Source organism: Cebus imitator, unplaced genomic scaffold, assembly GCF_001604975.1.
Source record: "Cebus imitator isolate Cc_AM_T3 unplaced genomic scaffold, Cebus_imitator-1.0 Scaffold423, whole genome shotgun sequence".
In the NCBI taxonomy this organism is placed as follows: domain Eukaryota; kingdom Metazoa; phylum Chordata; class Mammalia; order Primates; family Cebidae; genus Cebus; species Cebus imitator.
Genome location: NW_016107738.1, coordinates 1467993 through 1493908, shown reverse-complemented (window position 1 = coordinate 1493908; position 25916 = coordinate 1467993). Strand labels below are relative to the sequence as shown.

General features: G+C 37.1%; 1 protein-coding gene and 1 non-coding gene across 4 annotated transcripts in view; both read right to left on the bottom strand.

Annotated features, from left to right (window-relative positions):
- The window catches only part of PRPF39 (pre-mRNA processing factor 39), a 31387-nt gene extending 6936 nt beyond the window's left edge, over nt 1-24451 (bottom strand). Inside the window, exons 1-9 of one of the 3 annotated variants that reach the window (XM_017509829.2) lie at nt 24299-24449; nt 13698-14050; nt 13028-13153; nt 12757-12825; nt 12491-12653; nt 12244-12362; nt 6872-7039; nt 1258-1423; nt 362-469 (exon numbers count right to left, since the gene is read on the bottom strand). In XM_017509829.2, the coding sequence (XP_017365318.1) occupies nt 362-469; nt 1258-1423; nt 6872-7039; nt 12244-12362; nt 12491-12577 (648 nt within the window). In that variant the 5' untranslated portion in view covers nt 12578-12653; nt 12757-12825; nt 13028-13153; nt 13698-14050; nt 24299-24449. Of the gene's footprint in view, nt 1-361; nt 470-1257; nt 1424-6871; nt 7040-12243; nt 12363-12490; nt 12826-13027; nt 13154-13697; nt 14051-24298 lie in introns of all 3 variants that reach the window. The other 2 variants (XM_017509828.2, XM_017509827.2) reach the window with 2 other exon arrangements.
- LOC119468401 lies at nt 20550-20615 on the bottom strand. The gene has a single exon (XR_005197076.1). It is a non-coding gene; the product is annotated as a small nucleolar RNA SNORD58 (small nucleolar RNA).
- Nucleotides 24452-25916: the final 1465 nt, after the last annotated feature.

Below are 25916 nucleotides of genomic sequence, written 5' to 3'. Positions count from 1 at the left end.
AAAGAATTAAAATTGTGGGAAATTACCTCATTTTACTATATACCTAAAATGGGTCAATTGTACTCTATGTAAAGTATGACTCCAAGAAGCTGACTTTTAAAAACTGAACAATTAGAGTAAAATTGTTCAAATTAAGCATGTATCTTGCAATTCAAGTAAATCTCAAATCAAACATTCTAAAACTGATCAGGGAAAATGGAAAAACTGAGAATGATTACAATAAATGAGACAAGTATCTTAAAGTTACGGCTTAAATATGCAAAAATAAAGTTATAATAGAGATATTACTATCAAAATTGAAAAAAATAAATTATTCCTATCTTTATATTTTAAAGACTATTAAAAAAACAAAAACACTTACACCTTCTTCAAATGTCCACCTTTTACTAACTTCATGCTCATTATAATTAAACATTTCTTGATGAATCTCAATGATTCTATGTCTCATGTTTTCTATTTCTGTAATTAGCTTGGGAAGAAAAAGGGAAAAAATAAATCTTATAAGCTATATACTGAAAATTTTCCATATCACTGCTTACATTTAAGTATTCACAGATATTTTAGTCTTAGGATAGTGGTAGATTTTTAACTGTTGGCAATTATGTGCAAAATACAATTAACAACACTAAAATATATCACACAACTTCCTAATTAACCACTTTCATACATTTTTTTTTCTTTTTTTCGTAAATTGGGCTGGTAGATTCATAACCTAGGCAAAATATTCCTTCTAAACTAAGTTTTTTTTGGGGTGTCTTGTAGTAAAATAGATTCTCTATCTTAAATCCATACATACCAGCTACTAAATCCCCATTTGCCTTAATCAGAAATCAACTTCAAACAAGCTACAAATCACTGGGTAAATGGCCAGCTATATAAGTGATCACTGTGCCACTCAAGGAGTTAAGGGATAAACAGGTCCAGTTTCTTCTACACTAAAGACCTTTTTTTTTTGGCGAGATGGAGTCTTGCTCTGTGGCCCAGGCTGCAGTGGTGCCATCTCAGCTCACTGCAACCTCCGCCTCCCAGGTTCAAGCAATCTTCCCACCTCAGCCTCTCAAGAAGCTGAGACTACAGTCATGTGCCACCATACCTGGCTAATTTTTGCATGTTTAGTATAGATGGGTTTCACCATGTTGCCTAGACTGGTCTTGAACTCCTGACCTCAGTTGTTAACTTGGCCTCCCAAAGTGCTGGGATTACAGGTGTGAATAACCACACCTGGCCACTGAAGAACTTTAGAATAAGACTGGTTACCTTTGCAGGATCAGTTATGTCTTCAATTCCTGATGGTAGATCATCACCAGGAGGACCATCATCACCACTATGTCCATTTACAGAAGCTAATTCCCTTCGAAACTGAATAAACTGTTCACCAGTTAAAAGATCTCTAGGCAAGTTATTCTGTACATGTTCTTTAAATCTAAAGGAAGATAATAAAAATACATACTCTATATTTGAATAATAATTTTAGATCTCATATTGAGATTCCTACTATACACTACTTTTTCAAAGGATTTTATTTAAAGAAAGAAAGCAAAATATCATAACCTTTCTCCTTCTTTTCTATAGTGAAACCCTACCATATGATAAAACACTACCATATGATGAAACAAGTCCATAGACATCTTCCATTTCTTCCTTCCTTTGCAGTGGAATGGAGAAGGCATGGATGAGCATAAAGTAAAACCTCAGTTCTGTCTGTTACTAGTTATCTGACTTAAAGGAAGATTTTACTTTCTCTAAATCTTAGTTTCCTCAACTGTAAAATGGGATGACAATACCTATTCTTTATGTCTCATAGAATCTATTTTACTACAAAGGCACAAAAGTTACAGTAAAATTAAATATTATAATCCATATTTAAATTCTAAATGATCACTTGTAAATAATCAACAAATATTGCCAGTTCTTTCCCACCTCCCAAATACTCCTCAATCTACATGTGGGTTCACAAAAACTCAATGAAACTGCCCAATTAAGATTATCAATTACCTCATATATAAAATTAAATGAACACTTCTTTTGTAGTATGGTCCTCCAAGCCTCTGACTGCTGCTCTTTGTCCTATTCCCCTTCTTACCTGCCCTAAATGCTAGTATTCCCACGAATTCCACTCTGCGATTGGTTCTGAACTACTTTTATTAAGACATACTTCTGGCCAATCCCATTAATACAGCTTGAAATACCTATACCATGATGACTCTCAAAACTATAACACAAGTCCAAACCTTTCTCCTAATCCAGATTAGCATATCCAACTGCCAATACTCTGCACAAAGAAATACAGATTAGTTTAAAGCTAATCTATAAAGAGATTTTTGAAGAAAATATCATTTCGCTTTTTTATAAAAACATGCAATAATTTGTATACACACAAACTTTGATCAAAAAAACCAGGTTGAGGAGCTAAAGAACATCACCACAATATGAACATACCTTTGGAACCTCAAATATGAAATGTCTTAAAGTAAGTGTGTCATCTTCATCTGAAAATGAATACCCTTAGTATTTCTAATATTGACTAATGATACTGTCAACCACTAAATTTCTCAATCTCTTCCACCTAGCTTTACATTTACATTACATTAGATACCAGGCCCTACTGACTGTACCTTTTAAATATATCTTCATCGTCTCCTCACTTTTAAGCTGGATAAACCTAAAATAGCCTCACAGCCTCTACTCTCACAACTCCCATTCCCACCTCAATACTACTATCAGAAATGTTATTAAAAAGTAAGCAAACAGGTCAGGCACGGTAGCTCACGCCTGTAATCCCAGCACTTTGGGAGGCTGAGCCGGGCAGATCACCTGAGGTCAGGAGTTTGGGACCAGCTTGGCCAACATGGTGAAACTCCATCTCTACTAAAAATACAAAAATTAGCCAGGCATGGTGGCATGCACCTGTCATCCCACCTACTCAGGGGGCTGAGGCAGGAGAATCACTTGAACCTGGGAGGTGGAGGTTGCAGTGAGCTGAGATCCAGCCACTGCACTCCAGCCTAGATGATAGAGAGACTCCGTCTCAAAAAACAACAACAACAACAAGAAAAGGCCAGGCATGGTGGCTTACGCCTGTAATCCCAGCACTTTAGGAGGCTGAAGTGGGCAGACCACCTGAGGTCAGGAGTTCAAGACCAGCCTGGTCAACATGGTGAAACAGCGTCTCCACTAAAAATACAAAAAATTAGCTGGGTGTGGTAGTGCTTGCCTGTAATCCCAGCTACTTGGGAGGCCAAGGCAGAATTGCTTGAACCTGGGAAGGCGGAGACTGCAGTGAGCCAAGATCTCTCCATTGCATGCATGCACGCGTGCGCGCACACACAAACACACAGAAGAAAGTATGCAAACAAACAAACAGTAAACTGTTCATCCCTCTCTTGATAGTTCATTGGGCAGTCTTTCATATTCTGACCCAGGCCTATCTCTTCAAACTAATTATTAGACTGGCTGCCCATGTCCCATATGTTCCAACCTTATAGATTTTTTTCCAAGTTTCTTAAATTAAGACTTTCAAAAATATATGTAAGGCCAGGCACAGTGGCTCACACCTGTAATCCCAGCACCTTGGGAGGCTGAGGTGGGCGGATCACCTGAGGTCAGGAGTTCAAGACCAGCCTGGCCAACACAGTGAAATCCCGTCTCTACTAAAAATACAAAAATTAGTCAGGTGTTGTGGCAGGCACCTGTAATTCCCAGCTACTTGGGAGTCTGAGGCAGGAGAATCACTTGAACCTGGGAGGTGGAGTTTGCACCATTGTAATCCAGCCTGGGCAACAAAGTCAGATTCCATCTCAAAAAAAGAAAAAAGAAAAAGAAAGAAAAAGAAAAGCCGGATGTGGTGGCTCACATCTGTAATCCGAGCACACTCTGGAAGGCCAAGGTGAGTGGATCACCTGAGGTCAGGAGTTCAAGACCAGCCTGTCCAACATGGTGAAACCCCATCTCTACTAAAAATACAAAAAATTAGCTGGGTGTGGTGGCACCTGTAATCCCAGCTATTTGGGAGATTGAGGCAGGAGAATCGCTTGAACCTGGGAGGCAGAGGTTGCAGTGAGCCAAGATCAAGCCACTGTACTCCAGCCTGAACAACAAGAGCGAAACTCCATCTCAAAAGAAAAAATGTAAATAACATTGGGATCTAATTTAAATTTTCCAAAGTCAATGGATACAGAGGCTAATGGCCCATTTCAGCACCAGGAGGAAATAAATTAACATAAATTACATTTTGTTAAAAAATTGAGAAAGTAACTCTCAAATATGTAGCAAGAAAAAACAGATTTAATTACGGATTAATATTAAAACAAATTTGTCAACATATTAAAAACAAAATAAGGTAAAATTTAAAAATATCTACATACAGTACATAAATTTAAAATGACTTGATTGGTACATCATGCAGAAACTTCTTTAAAACAGTGACAAAACATGCATAATATTAAGCAGTAATTTTTAGCAGTCTTTTGTATTATAAAGCTAATATTTTTTTCAGTAAAGACTGGCTGAGTGTCTAATACATATTGAGCTCTCCTAGATATTAGACATACAAAGAATTAAGCCTCAGAAACTGACAGGCATGTTGAAGATACTGGAGATATAAATTCAAAGTAGTGTTACTAGTGCTAATATAAACGTAAATAGATAAAGTGGTGGCACAAATGACAGACTAGATATCTCAATGTAGGTGAACCAGAGAAAATTTCAGAGAAGACACAAAACTGTGTGGTCTCAAGGAATATGAGTTTACCAGACAAGTGGAAAAAGGAAAAGGTATTAACAGTCATATAGATATAAAACAACAGTGCCATCTGGGAAATGTTATAACTTAGGTGTGTCTAGAGCTCAGGAACTACCAGGGATTGGACTTGGATGTTAGACCAGATCACAAAGTCCTCTTGCTAAAGATTTAAAATTAGGCTATCTCAGAGACAATTTGCAGGGTATATCCAATACACAAGCCTAATGCACAGCATAATAAAATTATTTCCATTATTATTGTATAGCACTTAGAATATATTTTTTAACTTACACCTCCTCCTCTACCCTTCTGACCAACTCACAGGCAACACCATTTATACACAGCTTTGGGCCTTCATTCCTACAACTTAAACAGCCTATCAACAGGTACATAGCAAATGCTAAATAAATGACTTTAAGAAAGAGGCATGTTAAAAAAAAAAAAAAAAAAAAAATTCAGTGGTTCTCAAAGCAGTTAGTCATTTGAATTATTTAGCTTATATAAACTGTAAGAATTGCATAAAGACTACCTGTGAGTTTGCTACAGATAAGGAAAGTGGTTCTAAATGCAGTAAGTGAAAAATAGCAGATTACAGATCAGTATGTGTAATATAATCCCACTAATATCTATTGTAAGTATATATGCATTTTTAAAAGCCTAGGGTAACTGATGACTTAAAGCAAAATAAATAAAAGCCTAGCAGGCTATTCATTTAGAAATAAAGAAGACTTGTAGGAGAACCTATCAAAAACTTGGGGTCCACACTGTCTAGGTTCCAAAAAGCTTCCAATCACTTACAAGCTCTGTGGCCTTAGATAAATATGCTAATCTCTCTGTGTCTCCACTTTCATTAAATGGAAACAACAGTACTTGTCTCAGTGGGTTATTGGGAGAATTATAAAGTGAGTTACAAAGCACTCAGCACAGTGTCTGTGATAAAGAAAATGCTATGTGGGTTTCCTACACATATTTTTTTTCATCATCAGTAAAGTTCTTGAAGTCACAGATTTTTCCTATACTTTAAATCACAGAAGAACTAGTCTATGAAAAGACACCCTCTTTGGCCCATCAGGTAATTTAAGTACTTTTGTATTTATGTGTTCAGTAACTATTTACCAAGCATTTCCATATGCCAATTCTTGCTTGTGTTAATGTCTTTCAGCAAATGTCTTCCTAGGTCGTTATACCTTAGAAACCTGCCTGCTTCCTCTATTTCATCAAAAGCAGAGAGTATATTCCTATCTACACGCTTTCTGTTTCTAACCTAACTCTGTATAACTTGTACCTCTAGCAAATTGATCCTTAGTACTTTACAAATGCTTCATCAAAGTCTTCTACTTTTGGTAGTAAAGAAAAATTTAGAAAATAACTCACTTAAAAAGTACCTAGGTTTATACGATATTATTCATAAAAAATGTAACAAAAATAGAAAACATGCCAATTTTTAAAAAAAGCAAAGACAGTCCTCAAACTTGTTCAGAAAGACTTTCTGGATCCTTACTGATGGGATATTCTGCATAAAGCAGAAAACAGAACACAACAATTATTACACACAGAATTAGTTGTTTTAACAGTAATCAATACAAGGATACCAATCGTAACAGAAAAATCAGGATGGAAAATTAAAATGGAATGATACCTGATTGTTTGAAAATAGATACTATTTACCATATAAGATGCATCCTTCACTGTTTTGGATATAAGGTGTTACAGCAATCCCAAGAACGTTTATTTAGCAAATCATTAAGTTTAAAAAATTAAACATTTATCATGTGCCAGGCACTGTGTCAATCTAATGCCATAAATAAATAAACAAACTTAGGTCCTATTTAATTATTCCTTCACTACTCTGAAATACCTTAGATAAGACAGAATTCCTGTGTTTCTTTATCTATTAAAATGTATAAGGAGAAACTTCCATCTAAAAACAGTAAATTTTCTAAACACTTCATTAGGTATATGAAAAAATGTCAAAAGCAAGCATGTAGGTTATAATTAGCAACAAAATTTATTCATCTTTCCACCAAATAAAAGCTTACATAACATTTCAAGAGAATTGTAATTCTCAATACCACCAACTAATTATTTGAGTAATCAAAGACGTTTCAATAATCAGAATTTCCCACCTACCTCTGAAAATGATGACTATATAGCTGTGTTGGGATACCAAGAATACGATCATATATAGCTGTAACTTCTCTCAGGTTTCCCTGCTCATTTTCCCAGTTTATATACATTTCCCACAGTCTGTCAGAACGGAAATCTGTTCCTGCAGCTAGAACAGCATGCTCAAAAGTTCTGAAAAATTAAATTACTCTTAAGTTACCTTTCCAAGATAAAATCACTTTTAAAATATTTCTAAATTTAGAAGATATGCTAACTTCAAAAATTATATTCAACTGCTTCCTATGCAAGTCGGGATTAAAAGGTAGACAGAATAATGGAAAGCATACAACAGCTGCTTAATTAAGGAGAATGAGAAAACAAAGGTAATAGATAAATGTACTTTTTATGTAATTTTATTTTATATAAAATTAAATACAAAATGTACACATTGCAAATAGGTAGGAGTAGACATTTAAGAATGTGTTAAATCTGAAATGTCTGTTGTATAGATTTATTTATAACAGAAGACAAAACTAAAACAAGTAGGAAGTTCAAGAGAGGCAGATTTCACCTCAATTTAAGAATATTTTCACCAGAAATGGTGGCTCATGCCTGTAATTCCAGCACTTTGGGAGGCCAAGGTGGGCGGATCACCTGGGGTCAGGAGTTCAAGATCAGCCTGACCAACATGGTGAAACCCTGTCTCTACAAAAATTAGCTGGGCATGATGGCAGATGCCTGTAATACCAACTACTTGGGAGGCTGAGGCGGGAGAATCACTCGAACCTGGGAGGCAGAGGTTGCAGTGAGCCAAGATCGCATGATTGCACTCCAGACTGACGACAGAGACCCCATCTCAAAAAATATATATATATTTTCAAGCAAAAATAACTCTCCATCAAGGAATCCAGCTGTCTTGTAAGATAATAACTACACATTTTAAACCTCTCAAAAGACCTCTCAATTCTAAAATTCTATCATTAAAGTTTATCACAGGCTAGGCACAATGAATCGTATCCGTAATCCCAGCACATGAGGCCGGGAGTTTGAGACCAGCCTTGCCAACATGGCGAAACCCCATCTCTTCTAAAAATACAAAAATTAGCCGGGTGTTGTGGTACATGTCTGTAATCCCAGCTACTCCGGAGTCTGAGGCACAAGAATCACTTGAATCTGGGAGGTGGGGCTGCAGTGAGCTGAAACCACACCACTGCACTCCAGCCTGGATGACAAGAGCAATACTGAGTCTCCAAGAAAAAAAAAAAAGGTTTGTTACAAAGTACTTTAAAATACCTAGTCATGTCAAGAGATTTCTGTAAGCAATTTTAATCACTGGGTTAATACTCCAATGGAATAAAGCTTTTAGATACATACTTTCAAGATAAGTACCTTAAAATCAAGAGAGATTTTTTTTAAAGTATAAAAATATACTAAGTTAAACCACAATTTAAATAAAGCTCTAAAAAATTTTGAGTGGAACAAGAAAAATCAAATTCTACTGTTCATCTAGTATACAAAAATGCAAAATGTCTTTGTAAAAAGACAATGCAGCAGGCATTTTCCTGAAAGATAATATAAGAAACTAGGAAGCTATAGTAATTACACGTTTGGCACTGGCCAGGTTAACAGAAAAATGGATCAGTAGTACAGAGGCGAAGAAAACAAAAAGAGATCAATGTGTTTGAGTATTTAGTGTATAATATAGAATATATTTTAATTCAACAGCGGAAAAAAATGAAAGCCTAACGTCTATCTCAAGACAGAAATTAAAATCAGATAAATCAACAAGCAAAAAACTGTAAAAAAGTTAGAACAAAATACAGGATTTATAAATTTTTGGCTAAATAGGCACAAAACTCAGAAACCAGTAATAATTCAAACAGCAGCACATTAAGGAAAAATAAAACTCCACATGATAAAAGACACCATAAACAAAGTTAAAGACATACCAATACTCGAGGAAATATGTTTAACATAGCAATAAATGAATATGTTTAATGTAGAAATGAAAGAAGAGCATATATGTGTGTCTGTGCATGTATGCATGTGTGTATTTACTGTAAGGTTTTCAAAAATAAAATAGATGTTACTGTCCCTACAGAAGCCCAAAGGATTCATAAAATTAACCAGACACTGAAAAAAGTATGGAGGAAAGGGGAAGAAGGAGGTAATGAAATAAAGACAGAACGTTTAGAAGGTCTGCTTAATGAATGGTGAGAAATCTTCAACTTTCCTGCCCAGCTGTGGGGATTTCAGAAGCTAGGTTTCCCTTCCCCAGGTAAATCAAAGTATCTTTTTCTAAAGAAACTGCTTGGCTCAGGAATAAGATATAAGGTTACTAACACTAGGAGTCTACCAACAAAAACCAGAGTGGCCACATGATTATGCTACTGTGAAACCCTACAGGCCAACTGGCAATGCCCCATACAAAACACACAGTGCTTCCATATAGCTTTTTTTTTTTTTTTTTTTTTTTTTAGACGGAGTCTCACTCTGTCACCCAGGCTGGAGTGCAGTATCACGATCTCAGCTAACTGTAACCTCTGACTTCCAGGTTCAAGCAATTCTCCTGCCTCAGTCTCCTGAGTAGCTGAGATTACAGACTCCTGTGACCATACCCAGCTGTTTTGTATTTTAAGTAGAGACAGGGTTTCACCATATTGGCCAGGCTGGTCTTAAACTCCTGACCTCAGGTGATCTGCCTCCCTCGGCCTCTCTAAGTGCTGGGATTACAAGCCTGAGTCAACATGCCCCCAGCCTGGCTTGATGTTTCTTAATAAGCATAAAATCTCCTGGGTCTTTCAGCTAAGTTCATCTAAGAAAATTACTAATCTGCAATAGGAACAGAAATCCAGAGATCAGGTATCTCAGAGATAAAAATGAGTAAACAGAAAAATTTCACAGGAAACAGTGCTAACAGAAGAAAACCTCAACTGTCTTTAGTATCGTCAAAGAAACAATGAAAATATATGCAGCCATGAAACAAGAATTGGAGAGTATTAAAAAAAGAACATTTAGAGAACAAGAAAGATTCTTGGATATTAAGAATCTGATGGAAGATGTTTAAAATCCAATACAAGGGTCAAGAAGTACCTCAAAAAGCTAGACAAGGTCTAAGAGATGAAAAATAGGAAGAAGAAAAGAATAATTAAGAGGAGGTCCTATAGCCAACTATTAAAAACACCAGAGAAAATCAAGGCAAAGAAATTGTCAAAATAAGAATATCCATAATAAGAGTATTTCTAAGAATAGAAGGACATCAGAACCTAAGATCAAAAAGACCCACCAATAATCAAGATAAGTACCTTAAAAAGAAAATCCACATCAAAGCTCATCATTATAAAACTGCATTTACCTCAAACCCAAAGAGGAGATTCTAAAAGCTTCCACAGGAAAACATGTTATAGAAAGAGAATCTATTCTAGAAGAATTGTACTGGACTTCTCAAAAGCAACAGCAGAAGCTATAAAGACATAAAGAATGCCTTCAAAGTTCTAAAGAGAAAATAATTTTCATCTCCAAATTCTATACCTTACCAAACCTTAAAATTATTTTTTCATCCAAGCATCCTTTAACAAGAAGTTATAGGACACACTTTTCTAAAAGCTGCACATGAAACAAAGAAAGAGTCAGATTTATTTATAAACTCACCCAGGAGTGAGGTAAAGGTAACTCCTAGAATCATGATGATAAGAAAATCCCAAGACAACTCTAGTACAGCAGACTAGAAGACCAGTCCAGATTACAGTAGAAAGGTTTCTAGGAGACACAACTCAAAGGAGAGAAAAAAATGGTACTTAAAAATATTTTTTAACAGGTCTGATTGTATAGAAAGCTATATTTAAAGCCTTTTACAAAGCTGGTGGAGGTATGAAAAAAACCTTAAATGTTCAAAGAAAATTAGACAGATGGGCAGGGGAGGAGTAACCACAAAAAACCAAAAGGTTATAAAATGAAAGGGCAGTATAATGAAAAATATTTATAGGTTTTTAATCTCTTTTTTGAGACAGGGTGTCGCTCTGTCACCCAGGCTCGAGTGCAGTGGCACAATCTTGGCTTACCACAACCTCCACCTCCTGGGTTCAAACAATTCTCTTGCCTCGAGTAGCAGGGACTACAGACACACACCACCATGCCCAGCTAATGTTTGTTTTTGAGACAAGGTATCACGCTATCACCCAGGTTGGAGTGCAATGGTGTAATCACAGCTCACTGCAGCCTTAACCTCCTAGGCTCAAGCAATCCTTCCACCTCAGCCTCCCAAAGTGCTGGGATTACAGGTGTAAGCCATTGTGCTCATCCTTATTTATGGGTTTAGAATGATTAAAAAAAATACTGAAGCTGATTATTGAAACCTATCCTGTAGCTACAATGGAAAGATAAGGAATGGAAAAACAGAGTCTAAGCGGGTTAAAATTCTCATTTACCATAACAGATACAGGACGTCTACAACTAATAGAGAGAGAGAAAGAAAGCAATATACATCTACTGTTATACACACGGTGGAAAATGCCAGAAGAGCTAAAATACTTGAAGGGAGGTGGAGGGGTCACTTTTTGTTACAGTTTAACATTAGCTAACTTCTTAAACTGTATGCACATGCTTTTTTGAAAACCAAAAACAAATACATTAACAAATTACTGTAATCAATAAGAAAAAGATCATATAAAAGAAAAATGAGCAAATGCTATCAACAGGCAATTAAAAAATGGCTTATAAGAAGATGGTAAACCAGGATGAGTAATCAAGATATACACAAAGTAAAACAGAGATGCTACTGGAGGTAAAACAAAAAAAAAAAATGTGGCACAGCTGTGGGAAAATTATTTTCATACACTGTGGGAGTTAAGAACTGATACCGTTTTGAAGGAACATTTGATAAAACTTAGCTGTGTGTTCCCTTTGACAGAAGCTCCATTTCTAGTACATTCTACAAAAATATTGACTTGTACAGCGATGTTCACTGTAGCACTGATTATTTCCTATAAATAACGATTTGGTGAAATAAAGTATAGTACTTTGGCATTATAAAATACTTTTTGCAATGGTTAAAAATATAGCAGGAAGGGATTCCCAAACATTGTTAAATAAAAAAAAGTCAAACAGCAATATGAAAATACACATACAAATATGTACATATACCTACATCTGAAAGAACACACGCCAAGATATTAACCATGAGGAGTGGAATTGGGGACATAAGGAAAGGGGTATGGAAGGTAGGAGGGCTTTATTATCTGCATTTTCAAATCATAAAGCATAAGTTTATTACATGTATTATTTTTTAACAATGGAAAAGTTAAAACTTCCAGCTTAGCTTATCATGAGCTCTATTATCAACATCAGAATAATTATTTGCATCTGAAAATACATTTGAGTATCAATGTTCCACATACCCTCTTATTGTATTGTTTGTCTCAGGATCACCAGGGTCCAATGTTTCTTTTAAGAAGTTTATATAATGTATCCAGAGGTCAACACTAAGAGGTATTGCCTGAAGCCCCCGCCGATAAACCTAAGAAGAAAACAGCAAACTGTACTTCAAATATTTATTTATTTCTTAACAGAGAGGCAACACTGTGTTATCCGGTGAACCTTAGAAATACTAATTACTGGAATTTTGTTTAAATAATCTACCATTACCATTTGGGTGGAGGTTGGATAGAACATGGCAATGTTCTGATCCCCACGTGCAGAGTCTTGATCTTCAAAGCGCAGCAGTCCCTGCATTCTGACCGGGTTGTGTGGGCAGGCTTTGGGTTACAGACCATAGGGCACAGACCCATTAGAGCATCAATGACAGCGTCTGACCAAAAATGCAATAAGACGTAGCAAATGTGACTAGCAAACCAACTATATTGTTTGGAAAATGAGAAATAAATGTAAGTGAGAGAAAAGCCCTGCCCTACTTGTTAAGCTGCAGTGTAATACAGAGGCTTGCACTGCAAAGCTTGACAAACTGTAGAGGTTTAACGCACCTGCCAACAAAGAGAGAAAATATTAGCTACAAATGCCACAAGAGTGACAAATGCAAATAAATACCCTATAAAAATTGTTTGACCATAAATGGTAGGTACTGCCAGCCAAAAAAAAAAAAAAAAAAAAAAAAAAAATCTTTGTTTTGTTATTAATTGGCTTACAGTACCTATTGGAGATTACTTTATTCAGTGATGTACGCACCTCATCTGATTGTTTAATGTTGTCGTGCCGCTTTTCAAGGTCTGCATACTTTTTCCAGTAACCATAGCAATACGGATAGTGTATGAAAAATTTGTCAAATGCCTTCCTGGCAGCCATCAAGTGATTCTGATAAAAATAAAACCGTATTTAAATACTGTGGAAATTTCTGTCAAAAAAATATTTATTATTCCTTTCAAATGTTATTATCTAAAAAATATAAATAAATGGCAGGCTTAAAAAGTACATATACAGACTGCTCTGCCAATGGAGAAGTCATTCTTTCACTCCTTTACTTTCTTAATAAACTTGCCTTCACTTGGAAGAAAAAAAAAAAAACACACACGCACACAAAAACCTACAGAGGCAGCAGCCCCCTTTTCCTTCTAAATGCAATTGAAACAAAAGGAACTAATTTTATCAACTTTGTATTTCAGCAATTTTCCACACACACACACACTTCAATTACAAAACATTAAGTGTTGACACCGACTCTCCACAACCTAAAAAAGCTATAAGCTATTTTCAAAGCTAAAAATGTATCTACCTAATGTTATTCAACTTCATCTGAAAATTATGTCGATTTTAATCATAAAACAATAAAGACTATTGTTTCATTATAAATTAATAGGACTTATTTGTTCCTTCAGATACCATTTAAATAGTTACTAACCTCCTGTTCTACATACTGAAGCAAATACACCCAGCCTGTAAAATCCTGAGGATTATTTTCTACAGTTTTCCAAAATTTTTCATATTCTGGAGGGAAATTTGCTTCTGTTTCTGTCAGTGTCACTGGAAGGTCCACAGCACTTGCCATTTCACTTTCTTCTGTAGCTGCATTCACATTGGGAGAGTCATCGGGTGACTGTTCCATTTCTGTAACATTCATAATCTCAGTACTGAAATCAGCAGGATGTTCTACCACTACCTCTGAACTGTTGCCTGTGCTGCCATTACTAGAATTTCTGTATTCATCCATGTGAGAATTTTGCATAGCTACTTATTTTGTCTTCAGTTAATGATCTGTGGAAACACAAAGAGAGAAATATCTTTCAAATGCCAATAAAATTATTTGGCCTCAACAACCCTTTTAAAAAGCCCTAATTTAGTATTAAAGAAACATGAATTTGATTCTTAATCTCCCCTACAAGTCAGAATCAGAAGGTTCATTAGCTTTTATATTATAAATAAAATTATAAATTATTGACAAAACTACCATTTTGTTGCTGGTATTTGAATAAAATCCAAATAACTATGGATTTGTTACCTCATTCATTAAAAAAAAAAAAAAAAAAAAAAAAAGGACTCTGCCTGCTACTTAATGAAGAAATACTGTTTAAAATTCAGTGTTTCTTATTTAGGTAAGAATCTGATTCAGTGCCTGAATACTACCTTGCTATCAATCACTGGAAAACAGCCTATCTCTAATAACTGTTCTACAGGCTAAGAGTAAAACTGACTTAAATTCTGGTCATGGTTATAAACATTTCAAAAGGAAGTTCATCACTTAGCTAGGATAAAGTTTTAGAAAAGAGAAAATGATATTGCTTATATTTATATACTTATGAATTTTAAATCCTGACAGCTTGGTTTCAATTTTAAAAAAGATATAAATTATGGTTTTAAAAATTAAAAAGTAATTTTTTAAGTGAATAAAAAATACATTTAAAGGGCCAGGCATGGTGACACGAAGCTGTACTCCCAGCTACTCAGGAGACGCTGAGTCAGGAGGATCGCTTGAGCCCAGGAGTTTGAGGCTGCCTAAGCTTTGACCATGTTACAGTACTCCAGCCTGGGCAACAGACCACCACCCTACCTCTAAAAAACATATTTGAGAAAGGCTTACAGTCTGGATAATAACTGCATAACATATTTAAAATTATGTCATCTAATTTTTAAGGCTACAAGATAAGGAATTATTGCTTTAAGGTAGTACCACAACATATTTTCATAATTACCTTCATCTCTTTCACTCACAGCTTAAGTGAAAACCAAATCATTAAATTACAGGGCATGTCTGTTTTTTTTTTTTGTTTGTTTGTTTTTTTTTTTTAAGATGGAGTTTCGCTCTTGTTACCCAGGCTGGAGTGCAGTGGCACAATCTCGGCTTACTGCAACCTCTGCCTCCCAGGATCAAGCTGTCCTTCAGCCTCAGCTGCTCTAGCTGGGATTACAGGCACACACCACCATGCCCAGCTAATTTTTTGTATTTTTAGTAGAGACGGGGTTTCACCATGTTGACCAGGATGGTCTCGATCTCTTGACCTCGTGATCCACCCGCCTCAGCCTCCCAAAGTGCTGGGATTACAGGCTTGAGCCACCGCGCCCGGCCTGTTTTTTTTTTAAATGAGGGATTATTCTCAAAATTAAGCAGACCATAAAATGGATTTACTCTTAAAATATACCTGGAATACACTCCTACTTAATATATTAATAGTACAGTTCATTAAAAAGATGATTAAAACTGTAAAGATAATAGTGCAAAGGAAGAAATGCAAATGACCAATAAATATATAAAAGGATTATATCTTTACTAATAAAGATATAAACCAAAACGATGAGTGTACCACACACCAACTGTCAACTGAGCATATTTTATACTATGGGAATAATCAGAAAAGGTCATATATTTGTTTCAGGGCATTCAATACCAGAACTGTCGTACAGCAAAAAGGGAGGGTATTTTAAGAAAAAGACTGCTTTAATAAATGGCATACACATATAATGGAATAATAAGAATTAAAAAGGAAATATGTATATCTGCACTGATACAGAAAAATATCCATTACACACATATATAAATATACGTGTGTGTGTGTGTGTGTGTGTGTGTGTATAATTCTTATTTCTTAAAATGGAGTCTTGCTCAATTGCCCAGGCTGGAGTGCAGTGGCACAATCTCGGCTTACTGCAACCTCTGCCTCCCAGGATCAAGCTGTCCTTCAGCCTCAGCTGCTCTAGCTGGGATTACAGGCACACACCACCATGCCCAGCTAATTTTTGTATTTTTAGTAGAGACAGGGTTTCACCATGTGGTCCAGGCTGGTCTCGAACTCCTGATCTCAGGTGGTTCACCTGCCTTGGCCTCCCAAAGTGCTGGGATTACAGGCATGAGCCACCTTGCCCAGCCAGTACTTTAAAAATACATATATATGCATACATACATGCACTCACAGATTTATAAGGATTTACACCAAATAAAATACAATGAAACTGTCAGCTGGTGTTAACAGTTGTTTTCCATACAAAAGTGAGATGTGTGCTTTATTCTTTTTGCTTACCTGCAATTATTTAACTGAATTGGGTGGAGAACTTTTCTGCTATTTTTTTAAAAAGCCAGTATAGCTTGACTGGATGCTTTTTTTTTTTTTTACAATTTTATGACTACCACACTTTAAAAATTTGGGTTTCATTATCATCTATGCAGAAGTTTGCAAATCTAGCTCCAAACAAGTCAACTAGTAAGGTGTTTAAAACTAATATAGATTCCTTACCTACTCGAATGATTCTGAGGTCTAGGGAAGGGTCAAGAAAGTTATACTTCTACAAAATTATCTAAATAATTCCAAAAAATAGAAACTTATTTATTTGTGGGTAAACTCTGAACAGTGTAACTTCTGGATCACATAATAAGCATGTATTAAATTTGGGAAGATGCTGACAATTTATCTCTGGAAAAGTTGCACTAGTCATCCAGCAGACACTTTTAGTTGCCTACCCAATATCCCCTCTCACTATTCGTAATTTCCTTACTAACAAAAGACTGATTTCATTCAAAGCAGCAATATACTTAATCTCATGTAAGTGACCAGAAAACTGAAAAGAACATCTGCTGCAGAGCTCTGAGAAACATTCTGCTTTTTTGATAAGAAGGGACAATCACAACTAATGTGGTTCTTCCTTCTACCAATGTATTCTTACTTTGGATTTGACCATATCTGAAATAACTCATGTATATAAAGTAGTTTATAAGGGATTGACCAAGAAAATTAAGAAATACCAACTCTGACATCATCAAGCTGCTAACAAAATGCCACCTTCCTATTGTGTGAGGAAATAAATTCCTATTTGTTTAAACTCCTATCAATATACAAGTTTTCTGTAACTTGGAGACAAAATGAATTCCTAACCAATTCACCCATCACTAGTGCATGAGACTGTCCATTGCTTTATATCCTCGTCAACACTAGGTATCACTTGGTCATCTAATTTTTTTTTTAACAAAGTAGCACCTCATTTTGATTTTCATTTCTTTACGAGTGAAGTAAAATTTTTATTTCTTTTTTTCATACTGCCTTTTCACATCTTTTGTCCATATTTTTTGTTCATTACTAACTTTTTTCTTCTTGGTCTGTATATACTCTTTGAACTAAGAAAATCAGATATTTACAAAATACATTGCAAAGTGTTATTATAAGTTTGTCATATTAGTTTTACACTTGGGAGCGCGTCTGTGTGTGACCCCTCTGAAATTGTCACACAGATACAAAATCCAGATTTTAAAATATTTTCACCATTTCAAAATGTAGCATGCTTAGACAAGGTGGCTCACGCCTATAATCCCAAAACTCTGAGAGGCCAAGGTGGGTAGATCGCTTGAAGCCAGGTGTTCCAGACCATCCTGGGCAACAAAGTGAGATTCTGTCACTACAAAAAAATTTAAAAATTAGCTGGGCGCAGTGGCGTGTGCCTACAGTCCTAGCTACTGAGGAGGTTGAGGTGGGAGAATTACTTGACTGACCAGCAGTTCAAGGCTGCAGTGAGCTACAATCACACCACTGCACTCCAGCCTTGGAGACAGAGTAAGATTCTACTAAAATCAAGAAAAAAAAAAAAAAAGAACAAAATACTATGAAGCCATTTTTTTTTCCTAAGAAAGAATACATTTTAAATGTTAAATCAAAAGACCTTTTGAATCTGAATGCCACTGGAAGAATCAGCTATAACCAGGTAAATCTAGGGAATATACAAAAATATGAACGGAAAAACTGGGACATGGGGGGAGGGGGAGATGTAGACGAAAAATTTTCAATGCCTGATGGAGGTCCAGCATTATATTACATTCCTTGTAGTGACATTTAAGTGTAAAATAAAGTTCTCACTCACTAAGGTCTATTGACCATGTAGAGAAAGAGCAAGCACACAAAACACACCACACACACATTTGGAGATAAGCTTTCAAATGAAGCAAAGTCAAAGATTAGAAAAAAATCATTTGAAAACGACAGTAATCTATAGATGAAAAACTTCATTAAATATAATTAACTTTGAAAAATCATGGAATAATGAATAAAGAATGGTAAACTATTCTAGAATATGTAACAACCCATTAAACAACTCTTCTTGACAGCAGACAAGAAGGTAGAAATGATGACTGGAAAGTTAAGAGAGAAACAGAATGACCAGAATGAAGCGGTTGGTACTGAGAAGTAGAAAGATAAAAGCAGAATAAGTAGCATGGAGCCAGATTATGGACACAAGAATTTGAGAAGAAATTATACAAAATGCAAATCCAGCCAATGCATAATAAAAGAGAATCCAAAGTATTAGACTACCAGAAAAAGTAAGTTCCCTTCTAGTTGAATGAATGCTTAATGTCACAACTTTTCCAAGTTTAACCACTTCAGGCCCTAGGAATAGGCAAAGTAACTTGTAAATTTATTTTGCTTTTCCCCCCTTCCTTTAAAGAAAAAGATACATTTCAAGATTAATTTTCCATATGCAAATTGAGCTCAGTGTAAAAACAAAAAACACTACAGACTGATATATTCTGAGTCATTAACTAGCTACCTTAACCTAACTTCATACTTGAGACATAAAGGTTTCTTCTGGAATCAGCAAATTTACCACACCCCTGCATCTTCAGAGACTGTCAATTACTCCACACCCTGCAATCACGGTGTTGTAAAAAGATTTAAGAACATCAGCCTTATGCTTACAGAGATCATTTTGATAATTACTTCATAAATCACAGAGTCAAAATAATACACTAAGGTTATTTTTTAATGAGTTACTCCGACATATTCTTTATATGTCAATTATTACCAGTTTACTCTTAACAACAACCAACAACTTTCAACTAGCAACATAAAATGGGAAAGGGTACAGAATAGCTATTAAAAGAAAGAAAATGGGCCAGGCCTGGTGGCTTCTGTCTGTCATCTCAGCACTTTGGAAGGGCAAGCAGGCAGATCACCCCTGAGTTCCAGACCAGCCTGGGTAACATGGCAAAGCCCATTCTCTACAAAAAGTAAAACAATTAGCCAGAGGCTGAAGTGGGAGGATTGAGCCTGGGGAGTGAAGGCTGAAGTGAGTTGTGATTGTGCCACTGTACTCCAGCCTGGGTGACAGAGCCAGATCCTGCCTCGAAAGAAAGAAAACAAGTGTGATACTGACATAAAAACAGCCATATAGACCAATGGAATAGAGAACACAGAAATAAACTCCCTTGTCAAATGGCCCTCAACAAAGTGCTAAGACTATTCAATGAGGAAGGGATCATCTCTTCAAATGGTGCTTGGAAAACCGGATATCCATGTGCAATAGAATCAAGTTAGACCCTCATCTTACACTACACGTAAAAATTAAGATGGAGTAGGGACCTAAATGTAAAACCTAAAACTATAAAACTCCTAGAAGAAAACATAGGGGAAAGCTTAATGATACTGGGTTTGGCAATGAATTCTTGGATAATGCCAAAAGCACAGGCAAACAAAACCAAAAATAGACAAATAGGACTATATCAAAATTAAAAGTTTTTGTGCATCAAAGGACACAACCGCAGAGTGAAAAGGCAACCTACAGAATGGGTGAAAATATTTGCATATCATATCTCTACGAAGGGGCTAAGTAATCATCTTCTCTCCACTGTATCAGTAATTTTTAAACTGCAGATTACTTCAGACCAGTTTCTTTTCTCTTCTTCAAATGGAAAACAGAAAAAAATTTAGCACAGCACTTTGCATAGTAAAAGTATATTGTTTTATGATAGTTTAATGTAATAATACACATACACATGTAATTCAGCTATTGTATACTGAGTTGCCTGGCACACAAAGACACTCATTACTTAAGAAAGAATGAATGAAGAATATAATCTGCACTGCTCTAACTTCAATTACTAACTATTAATGACAATAAGAGATATTTATTGAGCAAATATTTTGTTAAATGCTACCTTCCCTTTTAAGGATGACAAAACCAAAATTCATTAAGGTTAGATAACTTGTCTAAATTTGTACTAATAGTAAGAAATAGAGCCAAAATTCAACCTCATCCTAACACCAAAACTCTTGCCTCTTCTCTATTAATTTGTACAGCCCAGAGATTCTATTTCTGTTCAGTTTTATTTTGTTTTTTTCCAATTCCACTCCTTTCAGCTTCAGAGCCTTAGTAAACACGGTTTTTTCTACCTGGATGCTTTCTTATCCCTTTACCCCACCCCACACTCTGACTCAGTGCCTTCAAACTAACTAAAGCCTAATCTTCTGGGCAAAGTTTACTTTTTAATTTTTTTTCAACAATTGCTCAGAGAGTAGTTGTTTTCATAATTAATCCAAAATTGTCATAAGAAATGCCATCATCACAGAGGGCCAAGTTTAACATCACTTCCTGAAAGCTGTCCTCATATCCTCAAATAAGGTAGGTTGCCCCCAATCATGCCCCCACAGCATTCTTTTTCTCCATAGCACATAACACATTTGTGATACTTGTTCAATGTGTATCTTCTCTACTAGATTACATGTTTCTTGAGAGTAAGGACAAGATCTACCCATAAATAGGGATATAGTACACCTAGAGGCCTAGTATACACTCAATTCATTGAACACTAAACAAATAACAGTCTTCAGTCACCCATACTAAAACCCAGTATACTGCTTTCATAGCCAAATGGAAAGTGGTAAGTGTTTGGGCTCTAGAGGCCAAAGAACAGACTTCTGGCTACACATTAGGGAACTGTGAGCCAATTACATAACCTCTCTAAGCCTCATTCACAAAATAATCAAACATATCTTGTTATAAAAATGAATGATCCCCTATCCCAAAATGTATACAATTATGATCTGTCAATCAAAAATAATAATACACTCTGGGCCATGCATGCAGTGGCTCACACATGTAATCACCACCTAGCACTCTGGGAAGTCGAGGTGAGAGGAGTGCTTGAGTTCATGCGCTCAAGATCAACCTGGGCATCAAAGGGAAACTCCGTCTCCACAAAAAAATTTAAAAACTATCTGGGTATGGTGGCACATGCCTGTGGTCCCAGCAACTTGAGAAGCTGAGGCAGGAGGATTATCTAAGCCCAGGGAGGTAGAGGCTGTAGTGAGCGGACCATGTCAGTGAACTTCAACCTGGGAAACAGAGCAAGATAATACACCTTAAAAAATTAACCATCCCCTTCTTTCCATTCACACTACTAATCTTGTATTTAAGTAATTATTTTCTCTCCTGTTGATCAATGTTTTTCAAGCTGTGGATTGCTTCAAACCAGCTTCTCTTTTTATTTTTTTTGAGTCGGAATCTTGCTCTGTCACCAGGTTGGAGTGCAGTGGCACAATCTAGACTCACTGCAACCTCTGCCTCCTGGGTTCAAGCAATTCTCCTGCCTCAGCCTCCAGAGTAGCTGGGACTATATAGGTGCGCACTACCACACCCAGCAAATTTTTGTATTTTTAGTAGAGATGGGGTTTCACCATGTTGACCAGGATGGTCTCGATCTCTTGACCTCATGACCTGCCCGCCTCAGCCTCCCAAAGTGCTGGAATTATAGGCGTGAGCCACCGCACCCGGCCCCTCATTTTTTAAATACAGAAAAATATATATATACCAGAGTGCATGCACACATTAAGGGTATATTGTTGGAGCACACACAATTTAACTGTTTACTGAGTTAGTGATGTCCATGAACATCTTATTGTGGACTGCAGTAAAAAATTTTGAGAAACACTGCTGCACTACTGCTACAGATAAATATTACTTGAAAATTAAATTTCCTGATGACAGCTCAACAGGAGTAAAAGGAAAATAAATAAATAAATTCACTGAGAAAGAGGCCTTATCAGTTTTGTTCACTGCTGTCCCCCAGAATCTAAAATAATACTTGCTATGTAACAGCATAACATCTCTGAATGATATATCCAGTCCCAACTTAACTTTCCAAAATCTTACAATACTCCTCCTCATTGCCATTTCCAGAACCCCTCAGAGTCTTCCTTTCTGAGCTTTGACACAAGCTGTTCCCCTAGACTAACAAAAGTCCTCCTTTTTTCAACTCACCAAACCAGTTGATTCCTTTTCACTACATTACACTTTATTATAAAATAGTATGACAGGCACAAAGTACACGAGTATAAAAGGAAACAAAGTGATTATGCAGTATATAAAAAATACATTTATCATACCTTTCACATTTAGTATAGTAAACATTTCAGTGGCAATTATGCCATCTTAAAATTTAAAAGGTCTTTTGGAGGATGGCTTCAATTACCAACACTTAATTAAAAATGGGACATTTGACCTAATACCTTATTTTTTTTTTATCTGTATATCCCTTATTCCTGTAGAGGTACTTAAAAATTATACTACTGACTATTCTTTTTCACAAAGAGAGCAATATATAAAAATCTGAAGTCATCACTAAAGACCGAAAGGAGTTTTGGGTACAGCAAACCAAGTAGCTTTGCAATACACAAATCACTTTGTGTCTCATTCACAAATAAGGCAGACTAGAGATTTGGGATGCAAGAAGAAAAGTGGCTATCATAACCAACGGTTTTGGCGGCTGTTTTTAGGAGCAAAGTAGACTAAATAGTCACAGGCTGAATTTTTAAAGTCTCCACATATTAAGCACTGTGTTCTAGAAACTAGACTTTGCATACGTATTTACATAAATGTCTACCTCATCTTCGGATCTTTGGAAAACCTACCATTTGGCTGGAACTATACTACTTTCTTCCTCCCTTGGCTACCTTCAATTTTTTTAAAAAGTCCTATCTTCCATGGAGATTTGTCAAAACATACCACAGAAAACAGCACACACAATTTTTATCATTTGACTTTTAAACATCATCTTTCTTATTCAATTATAAGATAAGCAAATAAAAATATTCCGAGACTTTAAACAAATAGTGTCTCCTACCATCTACTTTTAGACATCTATGTTCAACCCCTACCAGAGTTGGCAATCTAAATACTAGTCTTCTTTAACAGAACTCCTTTCCATTACTTTACCCCTGCTAGAGAGTGAACAGTGGAAAGTTCCAACTTGTGCAACTGTAGAATGAGGTTATAAATCTAGAGGGAGGAGGGAAACTTGACAGTAGACGCTTGTTCTTTTCACTCCATTTAAGCTCCCATAGAGCCAAAAACACTTAAGTTCCAACATGAAATCTATACCTCCCTGTCCGAAACTTATTTCTTAAGTCTCACACTTTCTCAGCTGTAGCAAATTTTATTTCTGAACAGATTAAATCAGTTGCTAGAGAAATAATTTTAAGTCCTCAAACAGAAGGCCATATGAGTATCACACGAAAAAATAACATTTGAATCGGCATAAATTTACATGGTATTATGGCATCATCAATAATACACTGAAGAGTATTTATTAACTTCAAGTATTAATTAACATAAAGATGTGATTTTAGAGTGAGAAAAATACAAGTGCTGGTCTCTAAATACCAAAGTTGAACATTCTTAAACAAATTCCCTTAAAATATCTTACTAAGATATTTGATGTCTGTTTTTCTGTTCTACCCTATCCTGCCAAAAGCTTAGGGTGCTGTGACTTAGGGTCGCTTAAGTGTTGCTCGTGCAGTCAGACGGCAGAACGCGCCCTACAAGGCGTTCAAATGCCTTAGTAATAGAATGCATATTCTGTCTTCCCAATCCTCTGGTGGCTGCGAATGTGCTCCTTGCACTTCAGGCCATCCCAGCCTCACTGTGTTCCGCTCCGGGGAAGCAAGGGTTTTAGAATTTCACCCAAATCTCTTCCTAAATCCAGGGGAAGGAGGCCCAACATTTCCCCACCCTACCTAACGCACCCCACAAGTGAAACGTGTGGTCTAAGAAAAAAATACCTTGCACCGCTCCACCCAACAGGTGGGAAGGAGAAAGGAATGGACAGCTGGGCGCTGAGTCCAAGCCAGGCCTCAAACACGGCGGGAGAGGGAGGCCGCGGCCCCAGCGCGGCCTGAAACCCGTCAGGCGCCTTTCTGTCCCAAGTACCGCCCTCCGCCCCCAGCTAATTTCAAGGAGCCCGCCCCAGCAGACCTTATGAAGGATGCCACTCGATGCCATGAGCCGAAGCCTGGGACAACCCTAGCTGAAGAAGGTACTACACCGCCTCAGTCCCCACAGCCACCACAGCAGCCGCCACCCGCGCCACGGCCGCCAGGTCCAGAGCACGATGCGCATGCGTCGCTGTCCCGGGAGGCGAAAACGTCACGTGAGTCCGCAGCGCGCAGGCCTGGCCCTCCCTGGAATCAGCCCCGCCCTGCAGCCCCGCCCCGTCTCCAGCGAGGGCGGGGACCGCTGCTCACACCTGCTTTTCCCTGTGGTAGGGACTTCCCAAAGGGCAGAAGGCTGGTTTAGGGCCTTTTACACGCCTTATCTGAAACACAGCGCCCTGACGCCTCCCCTCCAAAAAAGGTAAAATGTCATTTTTGGGGGCAAATCTAAGGTTTTCCCAACAATTGTTCAAGCTTTCACACTAAAAAATTTACCTAAAAACGGGCAGAAATTCAGCGTTAAACCCACAAATCTCAACATGGTATAGACCCTGGGCCCACTGTTTCCTGAAAACTAAACAACTGTGGACTTAGGGGTTTGGAGAACGCGCTATTGTTAAAGAAAAAAGTATTTAGTGACACTTGTTAAAACACAAAAAGAGGCCGGGCGCGGTGGCCCACGCCTGTAATCCCAGCACTTTGGGAGGCCGAGGCGGGTGGATCACGAGGTCAAAAGATCGAGACCATCCTGGTCAACATGGTGAAACCCCGTCTCTACTGAAAATACAAAAATCAGCTGGCCATGGTAGCGCGCGCCTGTAGTCCCAGCTACTCGAAAGGCTGAGGCACGAGAATTGCTTGAACCCAGAAGGCGGAGGTTGCGGTGAGCTGAGATCGCGCCATTGCACTCCAGGGAAACTCCGTCTCAAACCACACACACCTGGGTAACAAGAGGGAAACTCCGTCTCAAACCCCACACACACACACACACACACACACACTCTATTTAGCACACGCGCACACACACACACACACACACACACACACACGGACTTTATTAAGGACCATCGCAGTAAGTAAACTGCAGTGGAGACTTACCAGTGGGGAAGAGATATTGGGCTCAACTCCCGGTGCAGCATGGGCAAGTGCAGATTTGCAGCCAAGGAGAAGTGTTAAGTGAATGGAAAATTACTAAGAGGAAACATCAGGGTGAGGGGAATTCTGGCTAAACCCACCTAATAGGATTTTTGCTAAAGATAGGCCAAGATAATCAATCAGACACCACCTGGGGGTGGTGGAGGCTGAGGAACTTGAACAGATTTTGAGGATGATCAGCTATCAAGGATAGGGGTCTATTGCTAATCTGACTTAGCACACTTTTTTGCTAAAACTGGATTTTACCAAAAAAGTGTACAGAAGAGCCTAGCAGAAGATACAGAAGCCTGACTAAATTTGGCCAAGCAAAAAACAAAACAAAACAAAAAAACTTTAAAGGAATATGTTATTCTCTGAACAAATTGAGAGATGTGTGTTAACAATCTTAGCAGTCCTCTTCAGTTGTACCGCCATCTCCACTTTAATTAAAAAAAATTTCTTTCAGCCGTCTCCACTTAAAGAAAAAAAAATTTCTTTCAAATCTGACCTCTCTCCCTTTAAGATTC